The sequence below is a fragment of the Triturus cristatus genome, chromosome 4_1, assembly GCF_964204655.1.
Source record: "Triturus cristatus chromosome 4_1, aTriCri1.1, whole genome shotgun sequence".
In the NCBI taxonomy this organism is placed as follows: Eukaryota; Metazoa; Chordata; class Amphibia; order Caudata; family Salamandridae; genus Triturus; species Triturus cristatus.
The window spans coordinates 985,736,204-985,751,181 of record NC_140585.1 but is presented as its reverse complement, the minus strand read 5'-3'; the positions used below and the strand labels follow the sequence as shown (position 1 = coordinate 985,751,181).

At 42.1% G+C, this 14,978-nt stretch overlaps 1 protein-coding gene across 1 annotated transcript in view; it reads right to left on the bottom strand.

Annotated features, from left to right (window-relative positions):
* Nucleotides 1-14,978, bottom strand: part of LOC146855952 (solute carrier family 23 member 1-like) — a 1,135,305-nt gene that overhangs the window by 905,769 nt on the left and 214,558 nt on the right. Inside the window, exons 3-4 of the mRNA XM_085653904.1 lie at nt 14,383-14,466; nt 14,115-14,188 (exon numbers count right to left, since the gene is read on the bottom strand). Of these exons, the coding sequence (XP_085510030.1) occupies nt 14,115-14,121 (7 nt within the window). The 5' untranslated portion in view covers nt 14,122-14,188; nt 14,383-14,466. The remainder of the gene's footprint in view (nt 1-14,114; nt 14,189-14,382; nt 14,467-14,978) is intronic.

The window sequence follows — 14,978 nt, the reverse complement described above, 5'->3', positions numbered from 1 at the left end:
GTGGCCGCCATGATTAAATGTAAAAACAAAAAAAAGGATTTGGGGATATGCGAAGCCCGTCCAGCGAATGGTGCGTGTGGCCCCATTAAGAAAGTGAAAGCGTGCTGCACATGGAAACAAGCCAAGCCCAGCCACCATGGGGTGCGGGTGCACTTTGAGTGTGGGACATGTATATGCTATAGTGCCTGCGGACGAGGGGAGTGAGCACTGACATGCTGAAGATAATGGATTGGGGCGTACGCTCGCCCTGGGAGACACTTTGCGCTCCATACTCGGCCACTTCCTGTGTTGCACAGCTCCAGTGAGTGGCTACCCAGCCTCGAAGCACACGGAAAGGAAGGAGGTGGCTGGGACAGCTGAAGGAGCGCATGTCATGCCTGCAGTAAGAGAAACGCATTAAAGAAAAGAGTGCTTACAGACTAAATAAGACATACCGTGTAACAACCAAGTAAAAGGGCCAGTCCTCATGGGAGGTTACAAATGTAGACAAGGCGGTACTAAGGAGGGACTACAGCCTATTAACTCATCATAAGCCAGCATTTATGAAGGGTAATGACACAAGCCAATGAAAAATATGGACGGAGAGTGGGTGGAGCTTCGAGTGCATACTCTAATACAGCATGCCACGCAGAGCAGCACATGCGCTGCCCAGGCTCGACCTAAAAATGACAAGCATTCTGTGAAATGATTATTTATGGCTAGACGTTGGGCATTAAGGGAAAGCCTTGAACTGAGTAAACCTTCAGTTATGAATTATATTGCTTTAACATCTAACGCAGGCCCAGAACCGAATTTGTTTTATGTATGTAATAATTGGGAGAGAACTTTGTTGTTGAGATTCAGAGCTGGTACTATTTTCTATATGTTATTTATTTTCATAGGGATATTTTGGTACTTTGGCAGGGAAAATCGTATCTGCGATAATATGTCTTCAGAATCTTTACTGCACTTCATGCTATTCTGGAAGTATTATCAAATATTTAGAAACAAATATTTATTACCTCTTTTTAGGATTTATAATTTTCAGCAATGCAGAGTTTTCCTCCGTTTTCTACAATTGTTAACCAATGCTGATGTATGTTTTAGATTGGGCAGTTTTATTATTCATTACTGTTTTTATGCATTTTACAGGATTTATTTTATTTGTATGCATGTTCTGTATGTTATCTTTTATGATCGAGTTTTGACATTAGAATAAAGAATTGACTTGACTCGACCCAGTATTCTGAATATTTAATTGCCTTTTGCATTTGGTCTTTTTTGTCCAATTGTTATTCTCCATTTTCTTTGGTAGAAGCTCCCACTGTACTCCATCAGTCCATCTTTTTTCATGTTATGCAGATTCTACTGCAGCCAAAGTATAAATGGGGAGTGCCATAATTTCAGCAGTGTACCTTAAACTCTTGTCTTTGACCCCTTCGCTGCTTGGCCTTTTCCCCAGTGCGAAGCCTATTTTTTACTATGTGGGGTGGTTGATGCTTAGTCCTCCATAACTTCTTGTCCACAAAAGCTATCTATGCCAAATTTGCATCCTTTTTTCCAACATCCTGGGATTCTAAAGATACCCAGGGTTTGTGGATTCCCTTAACGGGGACCAGAAATCAGCCAAAATATACCTACATTTTGTTTTTTTGGGGAACAAACTGGAAAAAAGTGCTGCAGAAAAAAAGTGTTTTTTTTCTTCTCCTGCAAATGACATCAACAAAAGGCTTGCAGTGATAAAATGGTCATCTTCCCAGCTTTCAGGAACAGGCATACTTGATTCAGAAAAACACATTTTTTTACCACAGGTTTGGCATTTTACTGGGAGATGGCCCATTTTGCCTATTTTTTGTGTTTTAACCTCCTTCCAGTTTGTGGTTGGAACAGGTGTGAAATCCAAGGTGGATCCTGGAAAGCTATACATTTCTGATAAATAAATACAATTCAAAATTTAGCAAGGGGTGATTTGTGTAGATCCTTTAATGTTATCCTGTAAGAAGTAATAGTTAAAATAAAAAAATAATGAAATTCAGTTGAAAAAACAGCCATTTGGGTCTCCGTTTTCATCTGTAACTTCTTTTTACCATGGCAGATTTTCAAAAGCAATATACTGTTAGATCTGCTGGATCCTTCTGGTTGCAGGGATATAACGGGCTTGTAGGTTCTCCAAGAGGTACCTAGAGCCAACAACCGAGATGCACCTTACAAAGGTATTTCATTGTATACTATACAGCAATTCATTAGGTAAATTATAAAGAATGAAAAAAGGGTATGAAAGAAAACTCTGTATCTCGAAATGCACTGAGTTTTGGAGCAGTGGTTGTCTTCTGTGCTACACACTTGATTACATTTGAAAGGCACAAACCTAGATATATTCAATTGGTAATAACAAATGGTCTACTGTTCTGTATTTCCACATGTCTCAAAATGTGACCTAGGAAACATCATATTTCACCCAGCAGAACCCATGTTTTTTTTACAAGGTGGAAAGCTGTGGATTTTGGGCTCCAGCTCAGCCGACACCTAGGGAAACCTATGAAAACAGCACATCTTTGAAAACTAGACACCTGTGGAAGTTTAGTGTTGGGTGACATGTGTGGCGCTCACCAGGTATTTTTTACCCAGAACACCTTGAAAATCTCAAACTGTGCCTAAAAAACACATTTTCCCTGTATGTATGTGAGTAAAACACTAGAAACCTGCAGGGACCCCACATTTCCGGCCACCCATTGTTCCCCTAAGTCTTCCAAGTAAAACAGTACCTCACTTGTGTGGGGAGGCCAAGTGCCCATGACAGGAAAGGGCGCAAAATGCAACATAGACACATCAAATTTAGCTAAAAGTCAAACTTTACTCCATTTCTTTCTGGGAAAGTTGAGTTATCACAAGGCTTGCACAGATTTACTACCACCCAGCATAACCCCAGATATCCTGATAAAAATGCTACCTCTCTTGTGTGGGTGGGCCATGTGCCTGTGACAGGAAAGTGCCCAAAACGTATTGCGGCAATAACAATAACTATGGTAGGTGTACTTATGAGTCCTGGTATTGGCAACCATGTAGAGAAAGCTATCAAACCAGGACATTTCCAAAAAGTAGACATCCAGTGAAGTCCAGGGAGGTGTCACTTGTGTGGATCCCTCAACATGTTCTTACCCAGAATATCCTACATATGTGAAACTTTGAATGACAATATAACTTTTTCTTGCATTACTGTGACGTAAACTACAAGAATATGCAAGGATCCACAAACATCTTGCTACCCAGCATCCCCCCACTTATCCAGATAAAAACCCTATCCCACTTGTGTAAGTGGGTCTAGTGCCCTCAACTGGAATGGATCACACGAGGGTCAACGGTAGTCCTTGTAACTTCCTCTCAGCTTGGGTAGTCACCAATGACTACGCCACATCCGGAGAGTAACTATACACGTCTTTATTCTTAAGTGTGAAAGCAAGAATTCAATGTTCTAAAAATGCATTCACTTCATTATCCTTCAATGCTTACGTCCCTGGTCTAAGGAGTCCATCAGGAACCAAAAGAGTTCAGTCATTCTTTATTTACATCACACTACATCCCCCCCTTTGTTAAATAAAAAGTTACAACTTTTTACAATAAATAAATAAAGAAAGAAATTAATTAATACATAAATAATTGCAAATGCACATGCACTTATAACTCTTCAGTAAGCCTTTGTGGCGCTTTAATCACACCTCCCATCGGGTCATCGGAAACCCGGAGCTGATAGTCAAAGTGTCAGAGATCTGCTTAGGTGAGGTGGAAACAACAGCAGTTGTCTGTCTGGACCTAGTCTCTATGGTGACATCAATGTTTTGAGTGATGGGCCACAAGTCTTAAGTGAGAAGAATCTCTCGTAAGGGACTTCGCAGGACGTTGGGCAGTCACCATGTTTCCTTTGGTGGTTGTGACAGTAAAGGGCTCAGCCTCAAAGGGAGCATCAGATTTCTGTTTTCTGGGTTGTTGAACTATGACTTGATCTCTTTTTAGAAAGCAATATCTTTCACATGACATCACTTGTTAGCAGTGATTTTCATTTTCCGTTTGCGACCAGAATCGTCTGTGCAAATGTCTTTCTCAGTCTTTGATCTGAGAATGGTCCATTGACATGACTTGGTCGTCATGGCTCTCCAAAACATTGCGGTTGCATGGCTTTCCGCTGCAGTTGAGTGATGGGTCCAGCCACGGTCGGTAGTGGGAGTAACTGCAGGGCGGTGACGTGGGGAGGGGCTGGGTGGGGGGTAGTAAACTATGGATTACAGAGGTTTACAGGTAAGTTAACATATAAATTAATAAAACGAATTTCGTTGCGTGCACTGCATCGCATTTGGGGATGCAGTGCACGCAACGAAATTCGTTTTATTAATTTATATGTTAACTTACCTGTAAACCTCCGTAATCCGTAGTTTACTACCCCTCACCCTGCCCCTCCCCCTCCCCACGTCACCGCCCTGCAGTTACTCCTACTACCGACCGCGGCTGGATGGGTCGATCGGCAAGCTCAAAGAGTGGTATTCAAAACAACCTTTAGGTCGACCTTCTCTAATGCAGCATGCTGCACAGCTTACTTTAGAGTAGTCATAATTCGTTCTACCAGACCATTGGCCCTCGGCCAAAGAGGAGTACATTTCTGGTGATTTATGTTGAGATGGCTGAGAAAGTCTCTGAACTCTACACTATTGGAGGTCAGACCGTTGTCAGATTTAAAGATCACAGGGACACCCCATGTTGCAAAATGCCATCTAATCTTTCAATAAACTTTTCATGAGTGATGGATGAAATATCTTCTACCAGTCGAAAGTGTGAGTATTCATCAACAATGACCATTACATGATGTCCATTCTCAAGAGGACCAAATAAATCAACAGCAACTGCAATTCTCTCCCAAGCATGGTTTGGCAATCCTGACATGTTTATCGGGTGCTGAGTAATGTGTGATGAGAGACAGTTGCATAGGTGACAGGCCTTTCCCTCTCTTTCATCCCCTTGGTTGAGATGAGAAAATCAGACTCTCTCTCAAAGAGCTCTCTTTGTGGCAACTATTTCTCAGTGTCCCTAGTGGGCTACTTCAATTTCTTGTCGTTGTAGACTCTCCAGAATGACAATTCGGGAACCTCACAAGATGAGGCCTTCCTGAGTTACAAACAGTTCATAAACTGACATTTCAGAATTTTAAGTACTCACTGTCACTGTTGAGCAGTTGAGAGTGCTGGTTCCAAGATTGGTGAGCAATAATGTCTTTCAATTTTAGCATGTCACAATCTTGGTTTGTAGCAGTGACAATTTGTTCTGATGACATGGCAGCTGGTGTGCTCAATTTTACAATAACATTTTTGTAGGTCTCAGCTGTCCTGGATAGGGTTCTAGAACATTGTAAGGGCTCTCTTGAAAAGTGATCAGCAGTATTTTTGTCTTTCCCTGAATGGTGAACAATTATGAAGTTATATTCTTGTAATCTCAGACCCCAAATTTCAATACGAGGAGGCATCTTGGCTTTAGTATTGCCTAATATTGTCAATAGTGCTTGATGATTGGCCTCTATTTTCCATACAAGAATACATGCAAATATTCACAAGCCCATACCACTGCCAAGCTTTCATTCTCAGGTTGTAAATGAGCATGTTCAGTTTATGACAAGATTTTACCGGCGTAAGCTATGACATGCCTTTGAACCTTTGACTGTCCATTGTGCTGTGCAGGAATTGTTCCTAACCCGACTTGACTAGCATTGACTACAACCTCTGTATGAAACTTAGGATCAAAGTAGGCCATTTAAGTTGCATTTTAAATGACTTGCTTGATTCTTTTGAAACATTCCTCACAGTCATGTGACCATTAAAACAACACATTCTTTTTCGTCAATTCTCGCAACAGTGCATTGACCATGGCAAAGTCTTGTATGTTTCTAGAACAATAACTGGCCATCTCAAGGAATGATCGTAACATAGAAATGTTTTGTGGGGGATTAGCAGTAGATAGCATTTGCACTTTGGCTGGATCATGTGTCACACCCCCATCAGAAAAGCAATGGCCAAAAAATGTCAATGTTGTCTTATGGAATTCATATGTGTCAACATTCAAAGTCAAACCAGCATCATTTAGCAAATTACATACATACATGAGAGCTTTGTCATGCTCTCTCTGCATAGCTCCAAAGACTAGTATGTTATGACTGTAGTTGAAGGCATTTACAACAGGCTGTGTAATATGTCAAATGACATCTTGGAAACGTCCTGCAGTTAAGGATACATCAAAACTCTGTTGATTATAGCCAAATAAACCAATGTGTGTCTAAAAGGTTGCAATGTAACTGCAATTTTCTTTAAGTTCCAACTGGTGATATCCTTTGTTCAAGTCGAGGTAAGAGAAAAACTCGACACCATTCAATTGAGTTATCATATCAGCAATATGGGGCCTTGGATGTCATTCTGTCTCAATTGTCTTGTTGGCCTGATGCTTGTCAATGCAAATGCGTACAGCTCCTTCACTGTCTCTTTTAGGCGCTAGCACTATGGCAGAAGCCCCTGGACTTGGATCATTGGAGCGTTCAATTCTACTGTGTTTGAGCAACAAATTAAGTTCTCTTTCAACAGCTTCTTGCAAGTAAAATGAAATTTGTCTGGGTCTTTGGCAATAGGAGGAACATCCACATTTATATGTAACTGTTCTTAAATAGTCTTGAGCTTTCCTAACCCCCAAAATAATGAGGGAAATTGACTTACTATTTCATGATGAGGATTTATATTGTAGTTTACTGATCTTAGTGCCATAACAGCAGCGGTGTCGAAACTGAGCAGACAGGCACTTGAATTCATACCTTGAAGTACATGAGTAGGCGCTTGCACCACTGTTTTCTTGTGTTTCATCGTAGCCACAAATGAACCGTAACTTTTTTAAGGTGTCGACACAGCCCCTGATTATACTTTAGTTTTCAATAGCTTAAGTCATGGCAATGGAGACAATTCACAATATTTCCTCCAAGGAGTAATGTTGATCGACTCACAGGTATCAATAATAAAAGGTATCAAACACACATTTATCTTAAGGATAATTTACAGACAATGTTTGTAGGTCTTTTGTGCTTTTTCATGTCGATGTTTATTTCATCTGTGTTTTTTCTCACATTCGGCTAGCCCCACATGCGCATATCTCTAAGAAGTGAACATTGACATTGCGCAGTTATCATTCTGACTTTCACTTGAAATCAATACTGAGGAACTCTTTGACGATGATTTTGAAGACGATCAACTTCGTTTGGTGTTGAGTTTCCTCAGTTGGTGTAACAGCTTGGTCATGTGGGATTAACTCGAATGTCATTGATGCAACACTCAGTTGACCATTTCATCTTCACACTGTGATGCACTTACGTTTCCCTTTGTCTTCTAAACTGTCACAAAATGGTTTGACTTGCCTCAGCCGTTGCAAATCTGTCCAATGACGGGAAGTATACCGTCATGTGAACATGACAATCCACATCTGATGCACATTTTCTTTTTCTGTGGAGGCATCACTTTGCATCCCTCAACTTTATGCTTTGGCTTACTTTTCATGCTCATGACTGACGCACTCTGGGCACCTCCGGGCTCCATGTCAGCTGCTTGTCGATTAGCACGCTCTTCAGTGCAGGCAGCCATGAGGATTTGCTCTAAGCGCAGAGTTTTCTTCAGCATACGTCGTCGAAAAGAATCTGGCAGACATACATCTATCACTCCGAGGAGTGTAGCTCCCTCATCATTGAATTAATTGAAGTTACAGTGTTTAAAGAGGAGATCCAGTCTCTCAAAAAATTCATCAACAATTGGCACTGGATTGAATTTGACATTCAAAGCTGCTTTGATGTGATTGTAAGTCGTGTCACTATCCTGTGGTATCTTTTTTATGGCCCCTTTTTATATCTTCACCAGCTATGTTGTTCAGATACTTGATATTCTTTTTGTCATCTTTTTCTTCGATTGTGTCTATGAAATCCTAAAAAGTCTCTATCCAAGTAGTCCACCTATTGCCAATATTGTGTTTTTTGGCAGTTTCAAATGATGATGGTGGTGGTTTTAAGAAAGCACTAGCAGTATAATCATTGATGGACAACAGTGGTCTCTCTAACACTTCTTGATAAACTTGCTCATGCAACCCATCCCTAGAATCAAGTGACGTGCTGGCTTCAAGGTCAACCCTGACAGGTCCCAGAGGTTTGGCCTGTCCCTTGCTCTCCATTGGAGCTCCTTATTTTTATGGAGATGTGTGGAGTTGTTCTGAGCACTTACTTGGCAGCTTTTGTTGGTGAGCCGCTCCTTTTATGGACAGCTCCACATGCACAACCCAGACCCTCCCTCTAAGGCCACTCAACAGCAGGTTGTGGTCTGATGACTTTCTTTAGTTGTTTAGTAAGTAGGCACTTCATTTCCTATTTTAACAATTTGATAAGCAGATAACGTTATGATAGTCAATTGGCTTTGTGCTTAAATGTCTCTCCCTAACCATCTGGTTGATCTCTGCTTCATAACACATCAGATTGCAGTTTAACTTGCACTGGATTGTCACAATACACTGTTTTTCAAGACCTGGTTGAATCCACCTTTAGCATTGCCACTCTGTATGACATATACCATTAACTTGCAGAGTAGCATAGTACCTCTGTTTGTGGCCTTCTGATTCGATTCTCGGCCACTTGATGTGTAGATATTTAATGATGCTTTCTCTGTTCATAAAAGCTTTTCTCAGGTTGAAGTTGCACTGGGAGTCCACAGGTGCCAGCGTCAATTCTGCACTTTGACTGCGGCACATGTGGCACACACAAGCACTGTCGATCTACGGGTTTCTTATCTCCCTCCTCGTTGCAAGTTGTAGCATCCTACCCAGCCTGGGTACTCGCTAATGACTCCGCCGCACACGCAAAGTAGCCATACATATCTTTATTTTCAGTGTATAAGTAAGAACTCAACGTTCTGAACCTGCATTCACTTTATTACCCTGTAACGTTTACGTCACAGGTCTATGGAGTCAATCAGGCACCAAAAGAGTTCAGTCATTCTTTATGTACATGGCACTACAGTGGAGTAGTATTTTTATCAGGACAACTGGGGGAATGCTGGTTGGAAGGAAGTTTGTGGATCCCTGCACATTCCTGTAGTTTACGTCACAGAAAAGGACAGAAAAATTGTGTTTTTATTCAACGTTATATCTTTGCAGGATATTTCTGGGTAAAAAAACATTAGGAGATCCACTCAAGCCACACCTCCCTGGACTCTCTCTGGTGTTTATTTTTCAGAAATGTCTGGGTTTGGCAGGTTTTCCTAGATGGCCACCGAGTTCGGGACAAAAACACGGATGCCCCCTTGCAAAACCAGATTGTTTTGCAATAGATAACTTTGATTTCTCCATAATACAATTTGGGCCTTCCCTTTTGCAGGCACTTGGCCCACCCACACAAGTGAGGTGGGAGTTATCATGAGACCTGGAGGAACACTGGGTGGTAGGACATTTGTAGCAACCCAGTGATCCCACCACTTTCCAACACAGAAATGTGAGGAGAATATAACTTTTTTGCTAGTTTTGAGGTTTGCAGGGGATTCTGGTTAATAAAACATTAGGAAATACATGCAACACACACCCACATGGACTCCCCTCCTGGGTATCTAGTTATCAGAAATATTTCGGTTTGGTAGGTTTCCCTAGATGACCAGAAACGCAGGTGCCCCCTTGCAAAACCAGGTCACTTTGTGGGAGATCATTTTCCTCTCATAGGCACTTGGCTCAACCACACAAGTGAAGGAGCATTTTTATCAGGAGACCCGTGGGAACGCTGAGGATAGGAAATTTGTACAGGCCCAGTTATCCTACAACTTTCCCATACAGAAACGTGAGGATAAAAATTAGTTTTTACCTAAATTTGAGATTTTTAGGGGATTTGGGGTAAGAAAACATTTGGGGATCCACACTAGCTACACCTCCCTAGACCCTCCCAGGTGTTTAATTTTCAGTAATGTCTGGGTTTGGTAGGCGCCCCTAGATGGCCGCTGACCCCAGACCAAAAACCCAGGTGCCATACTTGCAAAACCAGGTCATTGTTTTAATAGGTCATTTAGATGTCTCCACAATACGTTTTTGCCCCTTCCCTGTCACAGGCACTTGGCTCACCCACACAAGCGAGGTAGTATTTTTATAAGGAGACGGGGGTATGCTGGGTGGGTGGAACTTTGGGGCATATTTGCAAGCCCCTATAGCCATAGGAACATCACTTTTTGCGACATTCCTGAGGCGATAATCCCTTCACCTTATTTACAATGTGGCATTAAGCCACTTAACGTGGCATAACGTCGACTTGTAAATAAGGCCCCCTTTCATGCTACACTTGGCATGAAAGGGGTGGGCAATGGGTGTTGTGGTGAGCGTTCTGTCGCAGCACTCATTGATTTTGACTCTGACCCCAATTTACAAGTGTGGCAGAAATAGGAGGCAGCGCCAAAATTAAGATCAGGGAAAACCTGGTCTTAACATGGCAAAACAAGGTGAAATGGTTAATTTCTTCTCGTATTTGCTGTTTCAATGTGTGCTGCATTGTATAGCACACATAGAAACAGCAAATTGCTATGAAAGGACACCTTCCTGAACATACACAGTCATTCATGGCGATTGGCAATCATTAAAAAAATGACGAATTGCAACTTCTGTGTGTGCTGCACAGTGCAGCACATAGGAGTATCAAATCAGCATTCTGGATTGTTTATGTGCAGGAAGGGACACCTTCCAGCAAATACACAATCAATCCCCCCAACGCAGGCATCCTTGCACCATGGTGCAAGGGTGCTTGTGTTGGCATTAGGCAGCAAGATTTATCGCCAGCGCTAGGGGAAACGCAGGGGTGAGCCTTATGCTTGTGAATACAGCGCATCCCTGTGTTTTCAGAATGGCAAAGCATGGCATTAGCAATTTTTACTTAATGCCACGCTTCGCCATTGTGCCGGCATGGTCTTCCACAACTTTCCCACACAGAAATGTGAGAAAAAATATGTGTCAATAAATCAAATTTATAATGACTTCTGGGCAAGTAAACCTTGTGGGATCCACAAAAAACATACCACATATTATTCCGTTAGTGATCATTTTCCAAAAAGATGTCAGGGCAGAAGGTGTTCACTACAGAGAGAGTATGCACTAACAGTAAAAAGTTAAATAACACCAAAACATTATTGCACACTCATCCACTAATCTATCACAGGCATACTGGTTGAATGAGGCACGAGGCTAAGTAAATAGTTCCTAAAAAAATGCTATTCACTAATTACTTTACAAAATAGAATCTGCAAAAGTCATTGTTAATAATTTCAGCATCCGAACCGTGAACCACTGACTTACAGCTCGTAAACTGTGAAGCCACGTCAAGGCAGCAACTGCTTTTCAGTCCATTCACATGCCTTTTATGCATCAGACACAGAAAATCATTCACACTGCCAGCTGCGGGCCCAACACAATACAGCATTTACATTTACAAACCGACCCAGTCAGGGGCCCATCACTCTTATACGCCAACAGGGCTAGCACACCAATCACACCACTAAGCACCCAAACATCAGGCAAAAGACAAACACACCTCAAGCAAGTCATTACAAATACTAGCTAACAGCCACAAACACACCGTTAGCCCACACACACCACCAGCCACATGCCAGTTCAGACACAGCAGTCACACCGCCTGGAAGTTGGTGGAATGTGTGGACTGACTTTTTGTGGTTGTGTGTGTGTAGTGACTTGCTGCTGGTCACAACACACACACTGGCAGCTGAATGCCAGTCCACACATACCACCAGCCACACACACCTCCAGCCAAGTGCAGTCCACACATACCACCAGCCAAGCAACAGTCTACACACACTACCAACCAGGCACCAGCCCAGACACACCGCCAGCTAAGCACCAGTCTACACACACTGCCAGCCAAGTGCCAGTCTACACACACAGCTTGACAAGCGCTAGTCCACATACACCATTAGCCAAGCATCAGTCTACACACACTGCCAGCCAAGCACTATTTGACACACACTGCCATCACATTTGTTTTTAGCAAATTAGAAAACACAAACCAAGGAGATGAAAAAACAGCTATGATTACAAAGACAACAGGTCTAACTAAATACATTAAACAACCACCTCCCATGAAACTGAACAAAAAATATAAAACGATACAGACTAGTCAGTTCCCTTTTACTCTCACAGTTGCTCCCAATATTTGAGTTGAGTGTGGTATAATTTAAAGCTTATGGGCGCACATAGCCGAGGATTAGAAGGACACTCGGGGCAGTACATATGACTCTCCTTCCGCCTGCCTCTGTGGACATGGACTCTACATCTTCTACAGGGAAAGTTAATTTTTGGGTGTGGGAGCAATGCAATCAGGAAAGTGGTGATCTTTCAATCTGGCCACATCCTCCACCACTCCAACTCTAGAAACATTTGCCTGCTATACTGCATCCAGGCTTCCTATTACAAACTGCTGACACTGAGCAAAATAAATCTTTGAATCTGGAGCACAATAAGAGAATGACTTACGAAAAGCACTGTAAGGCTCGAACCTCTGATCGACTCAATCTACACCACCCATGTGCTTATTGTAGTCTAAAATGCACACAGGTTTAGGCACTTCAGCAACCTGAACCCAAACAGTCACAGGTGACATACTTTCATCAGGAATGGTTGCCAGCATGTGGTCATCTCTCTTGTCTGAAAATGTTACTGCTAGAAGTTCATCACTATGCCAGGGACTGCACTGTCTCCATTGAAGTATTTTACATACAATATTTTTAAGGTAACCTTTACAGTTGGAGCGGATTGTGCCACAAGTAACAGTTTCCACTTTGAACGATTCCTTGAGCAACTGCTCACCAGTTTAGAAGTTATCTACGGATAAATAATGACCTTTGTTTAAACGTTCTCTACCAAGTTCCCACACAATTTTCTCACTGATTCCAAAAGTGAATGAACAACCAGGGGGTCAAAAGAAGAATCCATACCAGTGTACACCTTGAAGTTATAGACATATCCAGTACTACTCTCAGACAGCATATACATCGCACTGCCATAACTTGCCCTCTTGCTATGAATGTACTGCCTAAAAACCAAACGTCCCTTGAACAGGACCAAAGACTCAGCCACAGATATTTCCTTCCCTACAACATAGATCTCTGAAAAGCGATCTACAAAATTATCAAGAACAGGCCGAATCTTGATGAGAGTGTCACAATCAGGGTGATCCCGGGACAATGCGCAAGGATTATCAACAAAATGCAGCATGTCGAAGGAGAAGCAAATGCTGAACATAACTCGTGGTTGAAGAAATAGAAAATATAGCGTTGCCATAAAAAGACTAGTAGACAATTATGAAGACAGCAACAGCTTCTTTATCAAGCCCATCAAAAAAGTAGGAACTTCTTCAACTTCTCCAGATTAGTGGGAATCCATCAGCTAGCTCTAGAGTGGGGCTTAAGTCTTGTACTGTTGTTCCTCAAAATCTGTCCAGCAGGCAAATTTGTCTGGTCAACAATATCATCAAAAAGTAGATCGTCCTTAAACAACTAAAGAAATTTATAGGAAAAAAGGTTTTCAGTATTGACTCTATACAGGCAACACCGGCTGCACGATGTTTGGGGCAACCCAGAGTTCAGCACTTCGAATGGAAAGCCTTTCAGCCCCATCCTGCAATCCAGATGCCTCTTGCTGTACTATTGATATATCAGTGTCCCCCTCTCAAAGAGTCACTTCCTCCAAACTGAGAGTGACTTCATAATCAAATGATTCCTCTTGGACAGAAAATTCCCTGTCAGAGCCTTGGACTTCCTCATCTGCCTCAGATGCAGTCAGTCTCAGAATCAGAACCATGCCCAGAGGGGGATTTGAAAAGCAAACATGCAGAGTGGTAATTCTGCAGTTAGCCATAATCCTTTCTAATAAAAGTAGAACAACAAATAAGTCAACAATAACCAACACTGTGGAAAATATGTAATAAAAAAAGTGTGGCTTTATCAAACAGAAAGTAAAACTACTGGCATACAGTAATCTGGAAGGAAAAGTCAATTAATATAAAGCGCACAAACATCTATATACTTAAAAACGATACCACTCACTTGCCATAGACAGAAAGACTGAGGATGAACTGCACCTACTCTTCACAGACTCAGCAAGAACCAAAGAAGTCTCACTGGGGAAAAAAAAAGAAAAAACGCATTACACATATCACAAGGCTTTATAGAATGTGCACAAATCAATACATTACTTTGAAAGACAATCACACAAAAAGCTAAAGATTCGAACATTAATACAGTAGTCAAAAACATTACACAAACAGGCCAAGGGGGCACATTAGATGGACAGATTGCTAAATGAATTGCTTACCAGCCACAATTCTGCAACCTACAGATCTGCCAAAGCTGCACCTACAAACAGGATGCACCACCACGACAAAGGAAAGCATTGATTCTGCAATAAAAAAACGAAAATTAAAACACAAATTAAAATTATAACACACTATCAACCAAAAGACACTGATATTCCCCTTAAAGGAGGCGTGACAAAGGCAAATAAGACACCACCAGAAAGAAACAAACCTTAGCCCAGAAGCAGATCCCCCACCACATACATAACCTTACTGCCAGGTGACTCAAGTTTTACCACCCACCTGGAGGCCTTAAAATTGTCGATCTGCTCTCAGCATGGATGTGGAATACAAAAAAAACAACGCCCCCCAGGGGGAGCGGCCCTTCGGCACACTATACCGTGTCTAGTGGGATGCTGCACCCCTAAAGAGCAGACCGGCCCTCAGACGGGGGGGGGGGGAGGCATACAAAAATAATTATTTTGCAAGGTGAGCGACCCTTGCCCAACGAGTTGCTCCCCCAAAACCCATACAAGCCCTGGTGGTCTAGTCGGCTACCCCCACCCCCTCCCCCGTGGCCAATCTGCCCTCTTGGGGGCAGGAATTCCAAAAATAT